The 19,795-nt window shown below is 47.2% G+C and overlaps 1 protein-coding gene across 1 annotated transcript; it reads right to left on the bottom strand.

Moving 5' to 3' along the window:
* Positions 1-343: 343 nt before the first annotated feature.
* On the bottom strand, positions 344-4,524 carry LOC146177595 (uncharacterized). The gene is made up of 3 exons (XM_084581597.1): positions 4,431-4,524; positions 1,528-2,072; positions 344-451 (listed from the first exon to the last, which is right to left on the bottom strand). Exons 1-3 carry the CDS (start codon positions 4,522-4,524, stop codon positions 344-346), a joined length of 747 nt encoding a protein of 248 aa, XP_084437723.1.
* Between the last annotated feature and the right edge of the window lie 15,271 nt (positions 4,525-19,795).

Below are 19,795 nucleotides of genomic sequence, written 5' to 3' on the forward strand. Positions count from 1 at the left end.
CCTGGGTGTTACTAATAAAAGCCATTTTTTTCTAACAACCTAAAGCTCCATTAATTCATTTGTAACACGCAACTGATTGTTGAGGGCACTTTAAAAAAGAAGTCAGCTCTTCGAGTGCTTCGGCCTCGGGAAATCGACGCCGAAGGACGTACCAGTGCTAGTTGTGCTGCCTCCACCGATAGTGGTGGTGCCAAACATTTATTAGTTTTCGGCAAGGAGCTCTTTGGGCACAGGCCTTATTAGCCCATGTCCTCACAATATTAGGTGGAGCTCCTATTCCGGAGCCCAAGCGGTAGCTAGTGCCGCTCGCGCACTGGCTACCAAGGTGCTCTGGGACCGCCCATCATGGCAGCTGAGCAGTGCCGCCTCCTAGTCCTCCGCAGAAGGATGGGTGATGAAGGATTGGGAACTGTAGGGATTGACTGGGAAGGCTCAGGCCATCCGAGAAGGTCTGAGAAGGTCACCCTCACACAGGTTGCAACCTCTATTAAAGTCTACATTGCAGTGTTCCAAGTCTGCTGGGCACAGATTGCAAATCGTTTGATGAGGAGCCTTTCGTCCTCTCTCGGGATACTCGTACAGGGTTTCGAAAAACAGCGGTGGCTGTCTTTCTAATGTGTAGCTATGTCTTGCAATATGGTCAGATATTGGGAGGTCTCGGATTAGGCATACCGAGCACGTTGGAGTGCCCGCTGCCATTTTTGCTACACCACTTCACTTCTCTGCACCTAGCGGCCACCGTGATGAAAAACTATCGTACGAAGGTCGGCGAAGTATCGCGCTTTAGGTATCTGTTACTCTGCTTAGGGAAATAGCATCCCTCATTCTGATTTTTAGTAATAGCACGCCTTTTTGTATGCGCTCCTAACATCTTGATGATGTCAATAAAGGTTTGAATTGAAAACAAAAATTGAATAATAATAATATACCAGAACCTCAAACTGCGCTTTAGGGAAATTTTACGTCCACAACATGGGCAGCAAGTTCACTGTTCTCAAGATCAAGGTGTCGTGCTGCCACTGAGGCGGTTTGAAACTTTTATCTACTGAATTCGATTTGCAGTAAACAGCAGAGCAACTAAGCTGTAGCAGCGAATTCGTTCTGCATATAGCTGTCTGCGCTCCTCAGAACGTTTGGTGGCTCATATGTGCACTTGCATAGTACCATGTTGAGATCACTGTTGAAGCACAGTATTTTGAACGAGATATTGTGCGGCTCATGCTGCAGGACGGACGTCTCCTCTCACAAGGCGATACTTTCGGCATAATTATCGGTATGCTTCTTGTCACAGGTCATTATTGTGCGGGTTTTTTTTAAATCGATATATATTTAAAATATCGTTTTAAAAAATGCAGCGGTGGCGTAGCGGTAGAAAATCCGCCTCGCATCCAAGAGGACCGGGGTTCAAATCCCGGTGCCGCGCAATTCTCCACCGGATGAAAAAGACAAAAAATCCGCGTGTCTATGGAATTGCATAAACAGGTTTTGGGTGCGACCTGATGCCGGTGAACACCTCCGGCAACGCACTCCCTCACCAGAACAGGAGTTGGCCACCCTGGTGCAGTATTGGCCGCAACCTCCTATGATAAGCTCCATACAATTGTGGCATCGCCCACTATCTGCTAGGGGGCACACGTCGCGTCGGTGGCAGGCGTCTCGGCAGTTGTAACAGGCCTCTACTTTGGGTTTGTGTTGGTAGCACACATGTACACCTCCCCAAGAGCAGATGGAATCTGGAATTGGTCCTTTGGCGAAGGTGATTAGGACTGATCCCTTTCGAATGAAGGGGCGTGCATCAACAATTGGTGCACGAGGGTTGAAGGGGATCAGTCCTTCTAGGAGTTCTGCGCGTGGTTCCCCGTCGTAGGCCATGTGTATGACACCTCTTACCGCTTCGTCAGGCGGTGCAAGGGGCGCTGTCACTGTGACTTCTTGGCCCCCTATGCTGATGGCTGAGAGTTTGGCGTAGGCTCGTGCTCGTGCTCGTGTTTCGGCTGGCGTGCTGATGGTGAATGTGTTGTTGATCGGGTGCAGCCGCACTTTGTCCTGATGGATGGCTTCTTGGGGGGTATCTTAGCAGCGTTGCAGGACGCTAGAACAACACACACCATCCGACCCCCCTACTTGCGCGCCCAAGTGTATTGTGTGAGGTGGAAACCATCACACTGGCAATATCTTATGCCAGCACCGATACCTACGACCACGAAGACCCCCGACCCAGTCAATGCAAGGCCACCAGCCCAGGTCTGAAAACCATTCCCGCCAGTCAACACGGGACAACAGCCACTCCGAGACGAATTCCCATTCACCATCCAGTGAAAAAAAGCCTAAAGTACAGAAAGGACTAACGTGGGCAGACCGAACCAAAGAAAAGTCAGCCACAATCCATCCAGAGGCCCGCGAATCTGGACAAGAGGAGCTCCGGGCCCTGAGGGCGGAGGTAAGTCGACTAACAGCTCTACTCCATAACAGTCCCACCATTCCCGCTCCACAACACCTAACCCCTGCCCCAGTGCCACCCCCACCCCCGCCGCATGCCGCAATGGAGACGAATCAAAGCCCAGTAGAAGATAAACCTAAAGAAACCAGCTCCAGCCCCCCAGACAAAAAACAATGCATTACCCCCAACCCAAAAACGCAAACCGATTCCGCCCCTGCCGAACAACTCGACAAACACATTCAGAAACTAGTCGAACAATTCGACAAAAAGCTTCAAACCCTTAACTCTCAATTTGAGAGCCAGTATCAAACTTTGTCAGCAAAGTTTGCCGAATATGCCGCTGCCTTAGAACGGCGCATGGAAGCCCATATGGAGGCTATGTTTCAGAAACTGGCAGTCATGCAGACCACCGCACTTCATGCAGCTCCCCTACCCCCCCCCCCTCAGATAGGAGAAGCTGCACGGCCAGCAGACGCCTCTGCTGTTCCTGTTTTAAAACCCCCAACCCTTCAACATGGCGGGGCGGGTCTGACTTGATTCCCTGAACATTCTGACATGGAACTGTTGTGGCTTTCGTGGCAAGCGAGCCCCATTTCAGCTTGTTCTTCCTACCTTCCTCCCCACCCCTCAAATTCTCCTCTTACAAGAAACCGGGACGAAATCCCACATCCTCGGCTACACTCCCATATATTCCGACTCCACATACGCACCGCGCGCTGCCACATTTGTACACCGTAGTCTCACCTATATCACACACCAGGTAGCTGCAGATGCCCCATGCGTAGTTACCGAAATCATACACTCCACCCACTCTCTTCCATCCATCTACGTCGCCAACATATACCATTCACACTCATTACCCATTGCCTCGCTAGAATCACTCCTAAAGAGTATATATAAATTGGCGGGTAAGCACCCTCTACTCATTGGGGGGGACTTTAACAGTCCCCACGCAGACTGGGGCTATATCAAAACCACACACAGAGACCGCAGATTATGGACCCTTCTTCAAAACCTTAATTTTTCCGTCCATAACAACTTCAACACACCCACGAGAATTGGCAATAGTGTATGTGTCGACACCAGCCCCGACCTCGTATTCAGCCGCTGTTTAACAAAGATGACATGGGACAGAGCTCAACATACATTAGGCAGCGACCAATACATCATCCTCGCCTCCATCCCCTTTCAACAAAATTTGGAGGACGCTTAAGCTTCGCCTTCAAGAGTGGAACGCGATAGCGTTATTGCACCTCGTCGAGAAAGCTTACTAAACGCAAGGGTATTGGGGCATCCTCGCACCGGTACCCGCGCGGCCCGAAGGGGAGAAGCGGGTGAGCGAAGATAGTGATCTAAAGAAAGGAAAGACGCTTGATTCTACAACCTGTGAGGGTGCACGGCGAAACGTCAGGGGCGAGTGGCGCGCCACGTGTCGGGGCAGCGCCGCACATTGCGAGGAGGGGTTCTTCTGTGTTTGCCGCAAGATGGCTCTCCATGTGCGCAGAGCGCAGAAGAAATGTAGCGGAAACGTACTTCGCTACTCGTGTAACTGCGACTTGTGTAAGTAACATGCTCATAATTACCGATATACACTGCAGTATAACGTTCTACGGCATGTTTCTAAGGCAACACCGCATTCAGTAGAAGCGCTTTTGTACCGCTTTCAAGCATCGAACTCGTGGCTGAGTGGTAGCGTCTCCGTCTCACACTCTGGAGACCCTGTGTTCGATTCTCACCCAGCCCATCTTGGAACTTGCTTTTTATTTATGAAGTGCATGTTTATTTATGAAGTGCATGCCGGGATTTATCGCTCACTGGACGCCGACGACACCGGCTTTTCTGCGACACGAGCTCCTTAACGCTACCGCGTTAAAAAGCGCGAAGCCTACACCACACACAAACTCATCAACTGGGACCACTTCAGGGCTACCCAGCCATCACGTGAGTCAGAGCCCATCACTGACATAGAGGCCTGGATGAACTCGCTGACACAGGATCTCCAGACCCACATCCGATACATTGAGACAGAAGGGGAGATTCCTACGCTTGACAGCCGCCTCGCTCACCTCTTGGAAGCTCATCATAGCCTCTTAGAGAGATGGAAAAGCCAAAAATTGAACAGAACGCTAAAGAAGCGTCTCTCAGAACTTCAAGCACAAATCCAACAGCCCTCGGAAGACCTCTGCCGCTCCAATTGGAACCAGATCTGTAACAGCATGTCTGGCAAACTATCCTCCAAAAAAGCCTGGCAACTCCTTCGCCACCTCATAGATTCAACACGAACAAAATCTGCCACGCAACACCATGTTACTCGCCTCATTCATAAAAACATAGATGACACAGATACCCTAATCGGCACCCTCAAAATCACATACACGTCTCTGGGCACTGCTACCGCTCTCCCATGTTACAACGGATGCCCGAACCCAACATTAGACGAAGAAATAACGGTGGCAAAAGTCCGAGCGGCACTTCTTGCGCTACGAACAAATTCTGCTCCATGCGCAGATCAAATGACAAATTCCCTTCTCCGTAACTTGGACGATAATTCTATCGTGCAGATTACGGATGACTTCAACAAATGCTGGAATGAAGGCACTCTGCCCCAATCATGGCGGCATGCCAAAATCATCTTCATTCCCAAGCCAAACAAACCACTCACGCTACAGAACCTTCGCCCCATTTCCCTGACATCATGCCTCGGAAAGCTCTTCGAGCATGTTATTCAAAACAGAATTGCCCGCCATATGGCTGACAACGACTTGTATCCGCACAGCATGGTCGGCTTTCGTCCGCACCTGTCGGCTCAGGACGCTTTGCTGCAGGTAACAAATGACATTTACAACCCCCTCACACCAGGAAACACCAAAGCAGTTCTCGCTTTAGATCTCTCCAAAGCCTTCGATCGCATCCACCACTTAGCGATCGTTAGTGCACTCTCCTCCCTCAATGTTGGCGAACGCACGTACTCATACATCAAGGCCTTCTTATCAGATCGAACAGCTGAAATCCATTTTGGCCCCTAACCTCAGAGAAATTCACCCTCAAAAGTGTAGGCACACCACAGGGGTCTGTACTATCGCCTCTCCTCTTAAATATCACCCTCATACCCCTTGCTAGCAAATCGAACACCATCCCACACCTACGCCACACACTATATGCTGACGACATAACCATATGGACCACACATGGCAACGACGGAGAAATAGAGGAAGCCCCACAAACAGCAGCTACCACCACCCAAACTCACGCAAGCAGCATAGGGCTATCATGCTCTGCGGAGAAGTCACAGCTCCTCATCATCCGTCCACGAAACTCTCCGTGTGCCCCGATTTCAGTCGCCATTGAAGACTGGCCCGTCCCTGAGGTTCCCAACCTCAGGATACTAGGACTCCACATCCAATCCAATGGGAAAAACACCATCACACTCAAGAAACTCCAGCAGATTACTGGTACCATATCGCACCTCGTTAGGAGAGTAACATTAAGGCACAGGGGAATGAACGCGATTTATGTCGCCTCATTCAAGCATTTGTCCTTAGTAGGGTGCTCTACACAACTCCCTACCTCTCACTTGCAAAACACGACATCAACGCTTTAATTATACTCATTCGCAAAGCCTATAAGACCGCACTGAAACTACCCTGCAACACGCCTAACGAACGCCTTGCAGCCCTGCATACACAATAGCATTGAGGAGCTCATTGAAGCCCACAAACATGCCCAATACATATGACTCACACGCACATCAACGGGTCGTCACATACTCTCTCATCTCGGAGTCAGAATACCCGCAAATGACCCAGACCTCTTCCCTATACCCAAGCATATCCACAAGAAGCTTATTATTAAGCCCCTTCCCCGAAATATGCATCCCCATCTCCACGAACAGCGCCGTATAGCCCATGCTAAGGCACTCCACCGACGGTACGGTTCCGATTCCGGAACCGGATGGGTGGATGCAGCATGCACAGTCATAAGTTCCGCGGCTGCAGCAGTAAACTCCTCTCTCTCCCCTTTTTTTAAGCTGCCACTTCTACCAAACCTCACCTCTGAAGAAGCCGAGGAAGCTGCAATAGCTGCCGCCATAACGCATACGAAAGCAAATTACATCCTCAGTGACTCCAAAACTGCCATTCAAAATTTTGAGCGAGGCAGAGACATTCTAAGCTCGTCTGCTGCGCAAAACCCGTCCCGCCAAGTGGAGCCGATTTGGGTGCCGGCGCACTCCGGGAACCCTGGCACACTTTCAGCGAGCTGACCAAGGCCTACAGAGCCACTCGGCAGCAATATCCTATGCCTCACTCATCCCTAGACAATAGACATGCCACTATTTGGAGACGTCTCCAAACGCACACCTTCCCATCCCCTCAATCTCTTTCTTACTATCATCCCCTCTATCCGACACCCGCATGCACCCTCTGTCCCGAATCACACGCTAACGCCCTTCGCATCTTAACACTCTGCCCGGCGGACTCTCCCCCGCGGGGCCTGGAGTACCTTATCACCTGGGAGGACTGGGAGACCCTGCTGCGCTCTACGGACCCGGCTGACCAGGAAACTGTCACAAGCCGGGCTACCAGCGTAATGGACCTTCGGGGCATGAACGCTTGAGTACAGTGGGGCCGTGCGGGGGCCCAGGGATCTGCGAGTCCCAAACTCCTTTGCTGAAATAAAGTTTTATCCATCCAACCATCCTCCATAAAACCTCGGCCCTCAGTCACCAGTGGCTGCGGAACAACTGACCACGGCGGCGGTCAGACCTGTGACGCAGCAGGGGGTGCTAAGAAAGCCTGGCTCCGCTGGACAGGCCGCCATTGGAAACTGACCCTGGCAACGTTTAATGCTAGAACCCTAGCTAGTGAAGCTGATTTAGCAGTGCTGTTAGCGGAACTGGAGGGCATGAACTGGGATGTCATAGGGCTTAGTGAGGCTAGGAGGCCGAATGAGGCATATACTGTACTGAAGGATGGGCATGCACTGTGTTATCGATGTTTACCAGAGAGGCGACTACTAAGAGTAGGTTTCCTTGTAAATAAGTATATAGCGGGTAATATAGATGAATTCTATAGTATTAATGAGAGGGTTGCAGGCATCGTAATTAGGCTTAATAAGCGGTATAAACTTAAGGTTGTAAAGGCCAATGCACCTACATGTAGTTATGATGACCAGGCAGTTAGTTTAAAGCTTCTATGAAGATGTAGAATCGGCAATGCGAAAGGCATAAACGCAGTATACTGTACTAATGGGCGACTCCAATGCCAAGGTAGAGAAAAAGCAGGCAGGAGACAAGGCAGTAGGTGACTATGGCATTGGTTCTAGGAATAGCAGGGGGAGTTACTAGTTGAGTTTGCAGAGCGCAATAACTTACGAATCATGAATACCTTCTTCAGCAAACGGAAGAACTGGAAATGGACATGGAAAAGTCTTAACGGAGATAGTAAAAATGAAATCGACTTCATAATGTGTTAAACCCCCGCCATTATGCAAGATGCAGAGGTCATCGGGAAAGTGCGATGCAGTGACCACAGGATGGTGAGGTCCCGAGTTAGCCTAAATCTGAAGAAGGAACGCAACAGATTAGTAAGAAAGAAATCCACCAACGAATTAGCGGTGAGGGGGAGGGCAGAAGAGTTCAGGATCTCGCTACAGAATAGGTATTCAGCTCTGAGGATGGCGACATTACGCTAGAGGCAAGGAACAATAATTTCAGAGATATCATTACTGAGTGCGCGGTAGAAGTAGGCGTTAGGATATTTAGGATACCGGTAAGCTGTCTAAGGAGACGAAAGAATTGATTAAAAAACGCCAGAGTATGAAAGCTTCCACTCCAACAGACCAGATCGAATTGGCCGAGATATCAAAGCTAATCAATAAGCGCAAGGTGGCCGATATAAGGAAGTATAACATGGAGAAAATTGACCATGCTGTAAAGAATGGGAGAAGCCTTAAAGCGGTAAAGAAGAAATTGGGCATAGGCAAAAACCAGATGTATGCGATAAGGGACAAGGCGGGCAACGTCATCGCTAATATGGACAAGATAGTCAAAGTAGCCGAGGAGTTCTATAAAATATCTACAGTAGCCAAAGTAGTCAGGACCGTAATGAGATTGGCGGTAGGGAAAAACAGTCAGACGTTCCGCCAGTGACGAAGGACGAGGTCAAGAAAGCACTAGAAACTATGAAAAGGGGGAAATCAGCTGGAGAGGATCAGATAATTACAGATTTGCTGAAGGACGGGGGAGATATCGTGCTAGAAAAACTGGCCACCCTGTATACGCAGTGCCTGGTGTCATCGACGGTACCGGAACCATGGAAGAGTGCAAACATTATCCTCATTCACAAGAAAGGGGACTCTAAGGACCTTAAATTTTATAGACCAATCAGCTTACTGTCTGTTACGTATAAGTAATTTACTAAGGTAATCGCTAATAGAATCAGGGCAACCTTAGACTGCAATTAAGCAAAGGATCAAGCAGGGTTTCGGAAACGGTACTCTCTATCGATCATATCCATACCATCCATCAGGTGATAGAAAAATGCTCGGAATATAACCAGCCCTTATACATAGCATTCATTGATTACGAAAAAGCATTTGACTGAGTTGAAACCTCGGCGGTGATGCAGGCATTGCGAAATCAGGGGGTTGACGAGCCGTACGTGAAAGTGCTGGAAGATATATATAGTGGCTGCCCAGCAACCATAGTTCTGCATAAAGAAAGTAACAAAATTCCCATAGAGAAAGGTGCTAGGCAAGGAGACACAATCTCCCCAGTACTATTCACAGCTTGTTTAGAGGAAGTATTCAGAGCCTTGGAATGGGAGCAGTTAGAGATAAGGTTAGATGGAGAATACCTCAGTAATCTGCGATTTGCTGATGGCATTGCCTTGCTAAGCAACTCGAGGGATGATCTGGCAACGCAGGCGTCGCACTTGGCAGTAGCGACGAGTCCGTTGGAAACGTCCTAATCTACTTCTGCATTCATCGCAGGGCACACCTGCGCAGCCGTGTGCAGGCGCCAACACTGTTTCATCTGGAAGCCACCATCGTGAAAACGCGGATTACGCTGGTCACCACCCGGTTCAAGGAGGCGTCGCTGTCGGCTGCGTTGTGACCTGCTACGTTTGCTTCCACGTGACCTCAGCCACTACAAAAGGAACACCTTAATCGACGTTCGCGGGAAATGGCAGTAGCGACGAGTGCGTTAGAAACGTCCTAATCTACTTCTGCATTCATCGCAGGTTAGTGGAAACAACACATTGATCTTAAGCATTATTATTGGCCTCTCGTCGCTGCTGCCAAGCGTTTTCATTTCAGTTCATTTTATTTGCTTTCAAGTGAAAGTGGTTTTAAGGGAAAGTGCTTTGTGAACTTGTGCTGTTCTCCGTCTGTTTGCTGAGGCCTATCGAGTGTTCTGCAGAGAGACATATTTTCAAAAATGACTGGGAAAGATGCGGTAAAAGTGAAAGATGAGTTTAAAGCTGATATCGCAAAGCTACGAGTAGAAATTAAATCTGAAATCAAAACATTTCGTGAATCGATGGAGCGAGAAATGCGTAATGAAATTAGAGAACTGAAGAGTGAAAACAAGGCTTAATTAAAAGCATCGAGTTCGCACCTGACTCTATCAGAGAGCTTGAGGAAAAGCTAAATGCAGAGATCGCTAAAAACAAGAACCTTGCTGAAGAAAATGAGAACCTTCAGTCATTGCACAACAGTCTGGAAGGTAAAATGCTTGACTTGGAGAAGCGACTTACTCTTTCTGAGCAATACTCGAGAAGAGCCAACCTAGAAATTCAAGGAGTCAACAAAAATGACAGCGAGTATGTGTTTGACATAGTCTCAAAAATAGGAACTGCAATTAGTGAGCCTATTGAAGAACGGGATATTGAAGCCTGTCATAGAGTGCCGACACGTAAGGCAGACAAGTCGAATATTGCGGTCTCAAGCCAAACGCGACAAGGTACTTCAGAAAGCCAAAAAAATGAGGCTGACAAACACTGATGTTGGGATAAAAACTTCGGACCCTATATACGTAAACGAACACCTCTGCCCGGCACAAAAGAAACTGCTTGCATACGCTGCTAAAAAAAAAGTATGAGCATCAGTGGAAGTCTGTCTGGTCGCAAAACGGAAAAATTTTCATGAGGCAATCTGATGGCTCGGCGGTTATGCCGACAACCAGCGAGAAAGACCTTATCAAGATCTTCTCGTCGGAAAGCAGTCGTGCTGAGTTAGAAACAGGCGATATTCATAGCTCGCCTAGCAATTGAAATGGGGCTTCCTTCTGCTTGGTAATCCGTAACAATTAAAAAAAAAATGGCCTATCACGAACTTGCACTACCACAACAGGTGAAACTAAAGGACCGAAGGTGTGAAACTGCCCTGCACTTTAATGCCCGCTCGGTAGGAAATAAGGAAGAAGAAATCACGTTCTTGTTAAGACAGTTCACTTTTGAATTTACGGTTTTGATGCTCACTGAAACATGGTATCAATCTGGATGCAAGATGTTGGAATTACCCGGTTACGAAACCTTCTTCCTTAACACACGAAATAAACGAGGCGGCGGTGTCGCTATCTATACTCTCGCGTGCAAAAGATGCCACATTCTGCCTAACCTTAGTGAGGTTACAGAAGATTATGAAGTTTTAACACTGCAAAATCGAAACCAAGTGATCTCTGTTGTATATCGCCCCCCAAATGGCAACATGAAGGCTTTTACAGATTATTTTGACCAGATTCTAAAATATGCATCTCTGAACAAATGCTCGCTTTTGTGCAGTGGTGATTTTAATATCAATATGCTTGACCAGAATGCTACTGTACGTGATTTTAACATGAAACGTATGGCCTGCGGTTTTGTAAACTTATGAGAAACACCAACACGTGTCACGTGCACTAGTGCGACTGTACTTGATTTATTAATTACGGATATTGAAACCAGTGTACTCTCTTGCGGTACAATTGCTTCTGATGTAAGTGATCACTGTCCGGTATTTGTCGTTTTTCGGAATGAGCATGTTAAGCGAAACATTGTGAAACAGTCCATGCGTGTGCAGCGCATCAACGATAGCTCATTGGAAGCTTTTAAGCACAACATTATGAACTTTGATTGGTCTTGTGCGTTGCAGAAAACGAGAGTCAGTGATGCGTAAGACCTATTTTTTCACCATTTCCTTCGTTTGTATTCGAAGCCCTTTCCGCTGGAAGTACACACCCCTCCCAAAAAGGTAAGAAAACCATGGGTTACAAAAAAATTGTTCAGAATGATAAAGGACAAAAATTGCCGGTATCAAATGTTCCTTCGAACACGCACAGAAGATGCGCTGCTTTCTTTCAAAAAGTTAAGGAACCGATTGAACGCGGAGCTACGGAAAGCTAAAAATATCTATTATCAGCGGCTCTTTTCTAACGTCAGTTCAAGTAGACCTGATATTACCTGGAAAGCTTTAAATGATGTCCTTGGTCGCCGTGTAAATAACCATGCTACGAAAACGATACTTGTCAGTGGAAACGAAGTAAGGGGAAGAGCACTCGCACAGCACTTCAACAAACATTTTCTTAATAGTGTTACTTCATCTAAAGATCCTACAGGCACCCTTATCGCCGGTTATCCTAGTCAGGTTAGCGAAACTTTTTTTTTTCCAGCCAACTGATGCAAGTGAAGTTTACAACGTGTATATGGGAATTAGTAATAGCAAAGCCTTAGATATAAACGCCATGCAGATGACACCGTTGAAATATGTCATATCTATAATTTGTCCCCTGCTTTCTCATATCTATAATCGGGCACTTGAATCCGGGGTTTTCCCAACGGAATGAAAACTGCAAAAGTGTCAGTAATTTGTTAAGGGGGCGACCGAAACTTACCAGGAAACTATAGGCCGATTTCAGTGCTCCCCGTGTTTTCTAAGGGACTGGTAAAGGTTATCTCTTCAAGAATAACGAAGTTTTTTGATAAACATAAGGTAATATCTGAGTCGCAGTTTGGTTTCAGAACAGGCATATCAACAGAAACAGCCTTATTAGCAATGAAATAAGTTATCCTGAACAATATTAACGACGACTTGTATACGGTGGGCCTTTTCCTTGATTTTAGCAAGGCATTAGACTGCTTAAATCATGCGATCCTTGCTTATAAACTTCAAATGTACGGAATCCGTGGTAAACCACTCAGACTGTTAGAAGATTATCTCCAAAACAGAAGCCAGTCAGTATCTGTAGATAATGAACTTTCATCCGCTTTACCTATTAGCTGTGGTGTCCCGCAAGGGAGCGTACTTGGACCCCTTTTGTTTAATACCTATATAAATGACATTGTAACTATAGATCCTTCTATTCATTTTGTAATTTACGCCGATGATAGCACATTACTTCTTTCAGGCCATAATCTCAATGATGTAATAGCGAAAGGTAACGACCTACTGGATATATTATCTAGGTGGTCAATGATGAATAAATTAACGATAAATCCTACAAAGTCGAAGGCTGTAATACTTCGCGCAAGAAATAAGCCGACAACACCAAACTGTGTACTGAAGTTTGAAAACCAACAAATAGAAATTGTTGAGGAACATAAAGCCCGTGGTGTATATTTTTCATCTCATTTAAACTGGAATGCTCACGTTGAACATATCTGCAAAAAAACTCTCTTCTGCCTGTGGGACCCTCTCGCGATGTCGTGCTACTCTACCTATGAAGTGTAAACTACAAGTTTATTACGCATTATTTTTTTTCTCACCTTAACTACTGTAGTTTAGTGTGGGCCACAATGACCAAGGCAAACATAAATAAGCTTCTCGTATTGCAAAAGAAAATTGTTAGAATAATAGCTAATGTGATTATGCGACCACCTCCAAATATGCATTCCAAGCTCATAATATTATCCGTGTTGATCAATTGTATAATTATAGGTTACTACAAATCATGTATTTTTCGAAGGCATCCGTTGCCGAATATTATTCTTCCTTAGCATCTTTGGAGACGCATCGTGCTAACATGCACACAAGAAGTACTAATGCATGGAATGTACCACGTTTTCGCACTGATTATAAATTACGAATGCTATCTTACAACCTGCCCCATGTTTTAAACACTTATCAAAATACAATAGGATACACAAAAGCCGAGCTGCGCAAATATTTTGTTCAAATGTTATTTTATGCTTCTGTTTGTGGATTGCTGAATGTTTGCCCAGTTGACATTTTTCCCTTAATAAGTGCGAATTTCATCTGTTTTCCTCTTTGTACCATTTACTTAAAGCTTATTGTGAATATCCATGTGTATTTATTGTTTAGTTATTTGAATGTGACTACTCTATATATGACAGATTTGGAGATTTCCTTCACCACTCGTCTGCTGCTGCTTGTAAGGGTTTCCTGGACACTGTCAAGCTGCGAAGGTAGCTTTTATCCGGGAAACCCTCCAGTTGAGCCTGGAAATAAACTTATTATTGTATTGTATAAATAATTATTGATGACCTAGACAGGAAAAGTAAAAAGGTAGGCTTGAAAATCAATATGTAGAAGACTAAGGTAATGTTCAACAGCCTCGGGAAAGAACAGCAGTTTACATTAGGTAGCGAAATACTAGAAGTAGTAGGCGAATATGTCTACTTAAGCCCTGTATACATGGACTCGACAGCACCGGGTCGGGTAAGCGTCGAGTAAGTGAGGTCACCATTACTCGACCCGATTGGTGTCTACATGAACTCGCTTTCTAGCGAGTAAGTATCGCAGCGGCGCGTAGCGTCGAGATTTGTAGTTATTGTGCAAGTTTCTTACTCGCAATTGATTCCGTTGCCTTTTAGTATCGAGAGCTTCGATTATTATTTATTATCGTTGATGAGGGCTAAAAAGCCTTCAAATTTGCTGACGCTCCCCGCCGTTCCGGTTGCTTTTTAATCCCAGAGTTCGCCATAACTCGCCTTCCTGACTCGACAGCGTCTACATGCTTTTAGACAAGCGGGTCAAGCGAGTTAACCTACCCCCTGCAAGCGAGTTAACGCGACCCGCTCCGCGGCTATTTTACTCGACCCGATTGCGTATACATGAACCCGACAACTGGTTTTTTACTCGACAGACTTACTCGACCCGACTCTGTCGAGTCCATGTATACAGGGCTTTAGTAACCGCAGATCCGGACCATGAAAAGGAAATAACAAGAATAAGATTGGGATGGAGCGCATTTGGCAAGCACTCGCAGATTATGACTACCAGCTTACCGGTATCGCTCAAGAGAAAAGTATACAACAGTTGCATCTTGCCTGTACTCACCTATGGGGCTAACCAAGAGAGTTCTACTTAAGTTGAGGACAATCCAGAGGGCTATGTAACGACGAATGGTAGGGGTAACATTAAGAGATAGAAAGCGTGCAGAGTGCGTCAGAGAAATAACTCAAGTTACCGACATTCTAGTGGAACTTAAGAAGAAGAAATGGACATGGGCAGGACATTTAGTGCGAAGAGAGGATAACCGATGGTCGCTTAGGGAAGGAAAGGAAAGGGAAGGAAAGCGTAGCAGGGGGTGGTGGAAAGTTAGGTGGGCGGATGAGATAAAGTTCGCAGGGCTCAAGTGGATGCAGCTAGCACAGAACCGGGTTAAGTGGAGAAATATGGGAGAGGCCTTCACCCTACAGTGGGTATAATCAGGTCGATGATGATGATGATGATATGGCATCAGTAGGGTATGAGATGAAGGATGAATAAATGATTAAATGAATGGAAGAGGGTCCAGGAGTGAGCGACGATGAGGTCCCTGCGTCCAAGCGATTATATATAGGTAGGATTGGTTGCTGAAGGGCCAACTATCGTCAGGTGCAGGATTCGTGTTGGCTTCAGTGCTGGGCAGTCTCACAACAAGTGGTGAATGTCGTCGTCAAAATTTTCGTTTTTACAGATCGGGCACCCTGGGTGGGGATATAAGTGTTGGAAGTGACACCACCTCCTAGTAATCCCTGGTGTGAGAGCAACACCGACCCGGATCCTCCTAAGCGCAACCTTCTCTGCGCTGGTGAGACCGCGGGGAAGGGATGCCGCACACGGAGGGATAAGTGCACGTGTGTGGCGCCGGAGGTTTTCCTTTCTTGATAAAAGGAGGGTAGCGTCGTCCACTGCAAGGAGCTGTGGCATTGATGCGTCTTGGTTCACGAGGCGGGTCGCTAAATCTGCTTGAATTTGTGGAGGCAGCAGGTCCCGTGGCAACCACTCAATGCGTACTGACTGCGGAATGTGCGCCGCAAGCTGGTGGATGTTTTGGCATATTTTAGGGCAGCGGCTGAAACGTCGGAGCAAACTTACTACTTGAAGTGCGTCAGTGCAGATGACAACGTGGGCTGTAGGGAGCATGGTTATGGAAGCCAAGGAGCAGAGTGCTTCCTGAACAGCCACGAGCTCAGCGCAGAAAGATGTAAATGGTTCCGAAAGCTGGAACGTACATTTCTGATTCAGGCTAGGTCTCCATGGACAATAGATTACTGTTTTGGCTTCACAGCCTTCCAGGCTTGCATCCGCGTACACTACAAAAGACCTTTGAGATAGCTGAGTATCTTGCTCTTAAAATCTCTGGCGAAGCAAAGATGCCGAATTGGCGGATGTTGGACTTCGAATATCAGTTGGCTTGTTGTCTCCTAACTGTGCAAATTTCTAGGGAGGGAGAACTGGCGCAGGTGGCTGAAGAGAAATGTGTGACGTTGCATACGCCCTCGGTGCTTGAGTGGAATGTGACAAAGTGGCCTTGAGTGTGCGAGCATCACGGCACTGCTGCACAGGCTTATTGATAGTGTTAAGCGGCGCATTCTCTTGTAATGCTATGCCCGGTGTGAGTCGTAGAAGCATTGTTATGGTCCTCACAGCTTCTCGATTTACGGCTTCAAGGCGATCCCATTGTACTCTGGTAAGATGCTGGAACTGGGCCTAAATAAACTATACGTGGCTGCAGAACAGCTCTCACCTACTGGCGTGAACAGACGAGCCAGCACCACCCGCTTTACGCGCAATTGTTCTTATCAAACTCATAGTGGGAAGTGCTTGTTGTCTGCCTGAGAAAGCCAAGCAGCCGCTGATCCTGATTGGTGAATTGTTAAGGCCAGAATTTCCTAGCTAGGGCTTTCTTGTAGTGGGGTGCGTGATATAGGACGAATTGGATTTTAAGTACGTTTAGGGCGTCCCCAGCGGCTGGCGACAAACGTGTATGTAGTTTTACACACAGAAAGTTGAAGGCCGATGGAGGATGCGTAATCAGAGGTTATGTCTGATGTTGATTGCCCCCGCCGGGGTGGCGCAGTGGTTACGGAGCTCGACTACTGTTGCCAAGGACGCGGGATCTGATCCCGGCCTCGGCGGCAGCTTCTCAATGGAGGCGAAAAGCAAGGCGCCCGTGCGCTGTGCGATGTCAGTGCACGTTAAAGAACCCCAAGTGGTCGAAATTTCCCGAATCCTCCACTACGGCGTCTCTCATAGCCTGAGTTGCTTTGGGACGTTAAACCCAACAAACCAACCAACCTGATGATGATTGAAGGGCGGCCTCTTGATTGAGCCGATCATTATGAGTGCTCCATACCGTGATATCATCGGCGTATTTCAAAAACTTTATTTCAGGGATATCATATAAACGCCATGCCCAATGGGATGAAAATAATTGACCAAAGTCGAAGACAATACTGATCCCTGGGGCACGCCACGTAGTGAGACGAATTAACCAACTGTGTCACTACTGAGGCGTATTACAAATTTTCTTCCTTCCAAAAATGATGCAATAAAACTGCGTACACTTGGAGGGAGATGAAGCTTGTCAATGGAATTCAGGATAGCAGCATGACTGATGTTGTCATATGCCTTTTCATCGTCCATTGCTAATCATCATCGTCATCATCATCATCAGCCTGATTATACCCACTGCAGGGCGAAGGCCTCTCCCATATTTCTCCACTTAACCCGGTTCTGTGTTAGCCGCATCCACTTGACCTCTGCGAACGTCTTAATCTCATCCGCTCACCTAACTTTCCGCCGCCCCCTGCTATGCTTTCCTTCAATTGGAATCAAGTTTGTTACCCTCAGCGACCATCGGTTATCCTCTCTTCGCACTACATGTCCTTCCCATGTCCATTTCTTCTTAATTTCCACTAGAATGTCGGTAACTTGAGTTATTTCTCTGACCCACTCTGCGCGCTTTCTATCTCTTAATGTATACCCCTACCATTTTTCGTTCCATAGCCCTCTGGGTTGTCCTCAACATAAGCAGAACTCTCTTGGTTAGCCTCCACGTTTCAGCCCCATAGGTGAGTACATAAATTGCGGCGGCGGGTAGATAATGGAACTGCTGATGCCAAGACCGCCAACCCGTCCTCTGTACCTATGTATGGACGAAATCTCATTTGAGCAGGGTGATAAAAACCGTGCTGTTCAACCAAGAAAGTCGTGTGGCTAGTATTTTCTCTGTAAAATTGCACAGCGTTGACGTTAAGGAGATTGGTCGTAAGTTGGCGAGGTCTGTCTGAGGCTTTCCAGGTTTAGGAATAAGGATCACGACAGCTGTTTTCCAGCTCTCGGGTACGACACCATGCAGCCACACTTTGTTTATGTTACCTAGTAGTTGCGGGAGTGCGACGGTACTGATGGTCCTTTAAGCTTCATACTAAATTTTGACCATACCGGGCGCTGTTTTCTGTTTCGCATCGTCAATTGCAGCCAGCAGCTCAGGCATCGAAAACGGACTCGCAATTCCATGTGTGCCGGCAGCAGATGGTAGGTTCCATGTGTCTGCAGGGTCACCTGCCAAATTAGAATTTGCTGCTGAAGGGGGGAATATATCGGATTTTGGAAAACATTTTCTTATTTATTTATTTATGGCGCAGAGTTTGCCACACGGCATAAAAGGTGGTTGAGTCACAGAAATCTGTGGAGTGCAGCCTGTGCAACAAGTCACATAACCTGCGTGCATAAATGTTGTTTGTTATCCATAAGTGGAAATGAGAGTCATTAGTCGGTGAATGTCCAGCTTTTTGTACAATGGTCTTGCGTATATGCGAAGTTCCTAAGCATGTCCATATTAGATGCCGGGCAGTGGTGTCGCAAGCGGTTCTTCGCAGTGTGGGCATTTGTCGGGAACTGGAATAGTAGGGAACATCGTTCGCCTGGAAGGTGTTGGCAGTCAGTCGCGAAGACCCACACCGGAGGAATTACGTGGCCCAAGTTGGCCTTGCCATTGGGAAGCATTTTTGACTAGCTTCTTAGGCGAAATCGTCCGGCAACAAATTAGCCGCAAAGCATGCTGTTGCTTCTGCGTTAGTAGAACGGCGACCGTGTTCCATTGCACGAAACGTTCGCCAGAGGCAGGCGTTAGAGGATTTAGCAGAAAATTGTTAAGCACCATGTATGCCACTGGCGTCGCGAGAGATCGCGTTCATATCTCCGAGCCTTCGCAGTAAGATAATGCAGTCGTGTACTTGCCTGCGCCGAAGTAGGGTATCGCGTAGCAGCCAGCTCAGCTTGACGGCGAGCAGCCCACAAGTTAAGCAGGGTGAGATTTGGTACTGGTCGACCTACACCAATCCAGGTGGTAGTCGTAGAGCTGCTTACTGCTCTTTGTATACGGTAAAAGAGTGACGACGAATCTGAAGACATACTGTCGAAACATGAGCGAAAGTTGTCCTAGTTGATCACAGACCATTTGCGGTATAGGGAACCCAAGCTCAAGTTTCGCCGCGCGACGGCAGCGCCGCATTTCTGGCGTGGTGGCGAAATGTGAAACGATGGGGCTTCGCCAAAGCAGACGCTCCGGTAGCTTCCTGTGCACGCGCGGCGATCGCGTTGCGCCTGCCGGTTATTTGGGGATATAAAAACGCTTCCGCTCATGCGAAACCGAAGTACTAAGTATCATTGTGTCATGGGAGCCGCAATAGTAGGCGAAGCGCCAAAATACGAGGCTCACGTGTGAAACTTTGCAGATTTCCTTGGAAGCGCAAGACCTGTTTTCCAACCGCATGACAGCGTTCTGAGAAGTCTCGCGTTCTTTGTGAAAACGAAAAGAGCCAATTTCCCCTTTCTTTGTAAACTCAGAAATGCTGAGAGTTGACAAAGACGGCTTGGAGAGGTATCAAAAAAGTGCAGCGCTTTAACACCATGCATAAAAAGTGAAGAGGATGGAAGATTATCCTATTCTTCGCTCCCCGCGTGTCTAGTTTGTGCTCTCTCCCTGCTTTGTGAGCGCAGTAAAAGCAACCAAATCAACACATGCGACGTCCGTGATCGAGACTGACGTGTGAGTGTCCTAAGTACCCACAGCTGCCTTTTCATTTTTTGATTGACCAAGAAAATATCTAGGAACGATGCCTTTTTTTTTTCGAGGTGGGGGCG

Source organism: Amblyomma maculatum, chromosome 10 (assembly GCF_055883805.1).
Source record: "Amblyomma maculatum isolate TAMU_Amacu chromosome 10, ASM5588380v1, whole genome shotgun sequence".
In the NCBI taxonomy this organism is placed as follows: Eukaryota; Metazoa; Arthropoda; class Arachnida; order Ixodida; family Ixodidae; genus Amblyomma; species Amblyomma maculatum.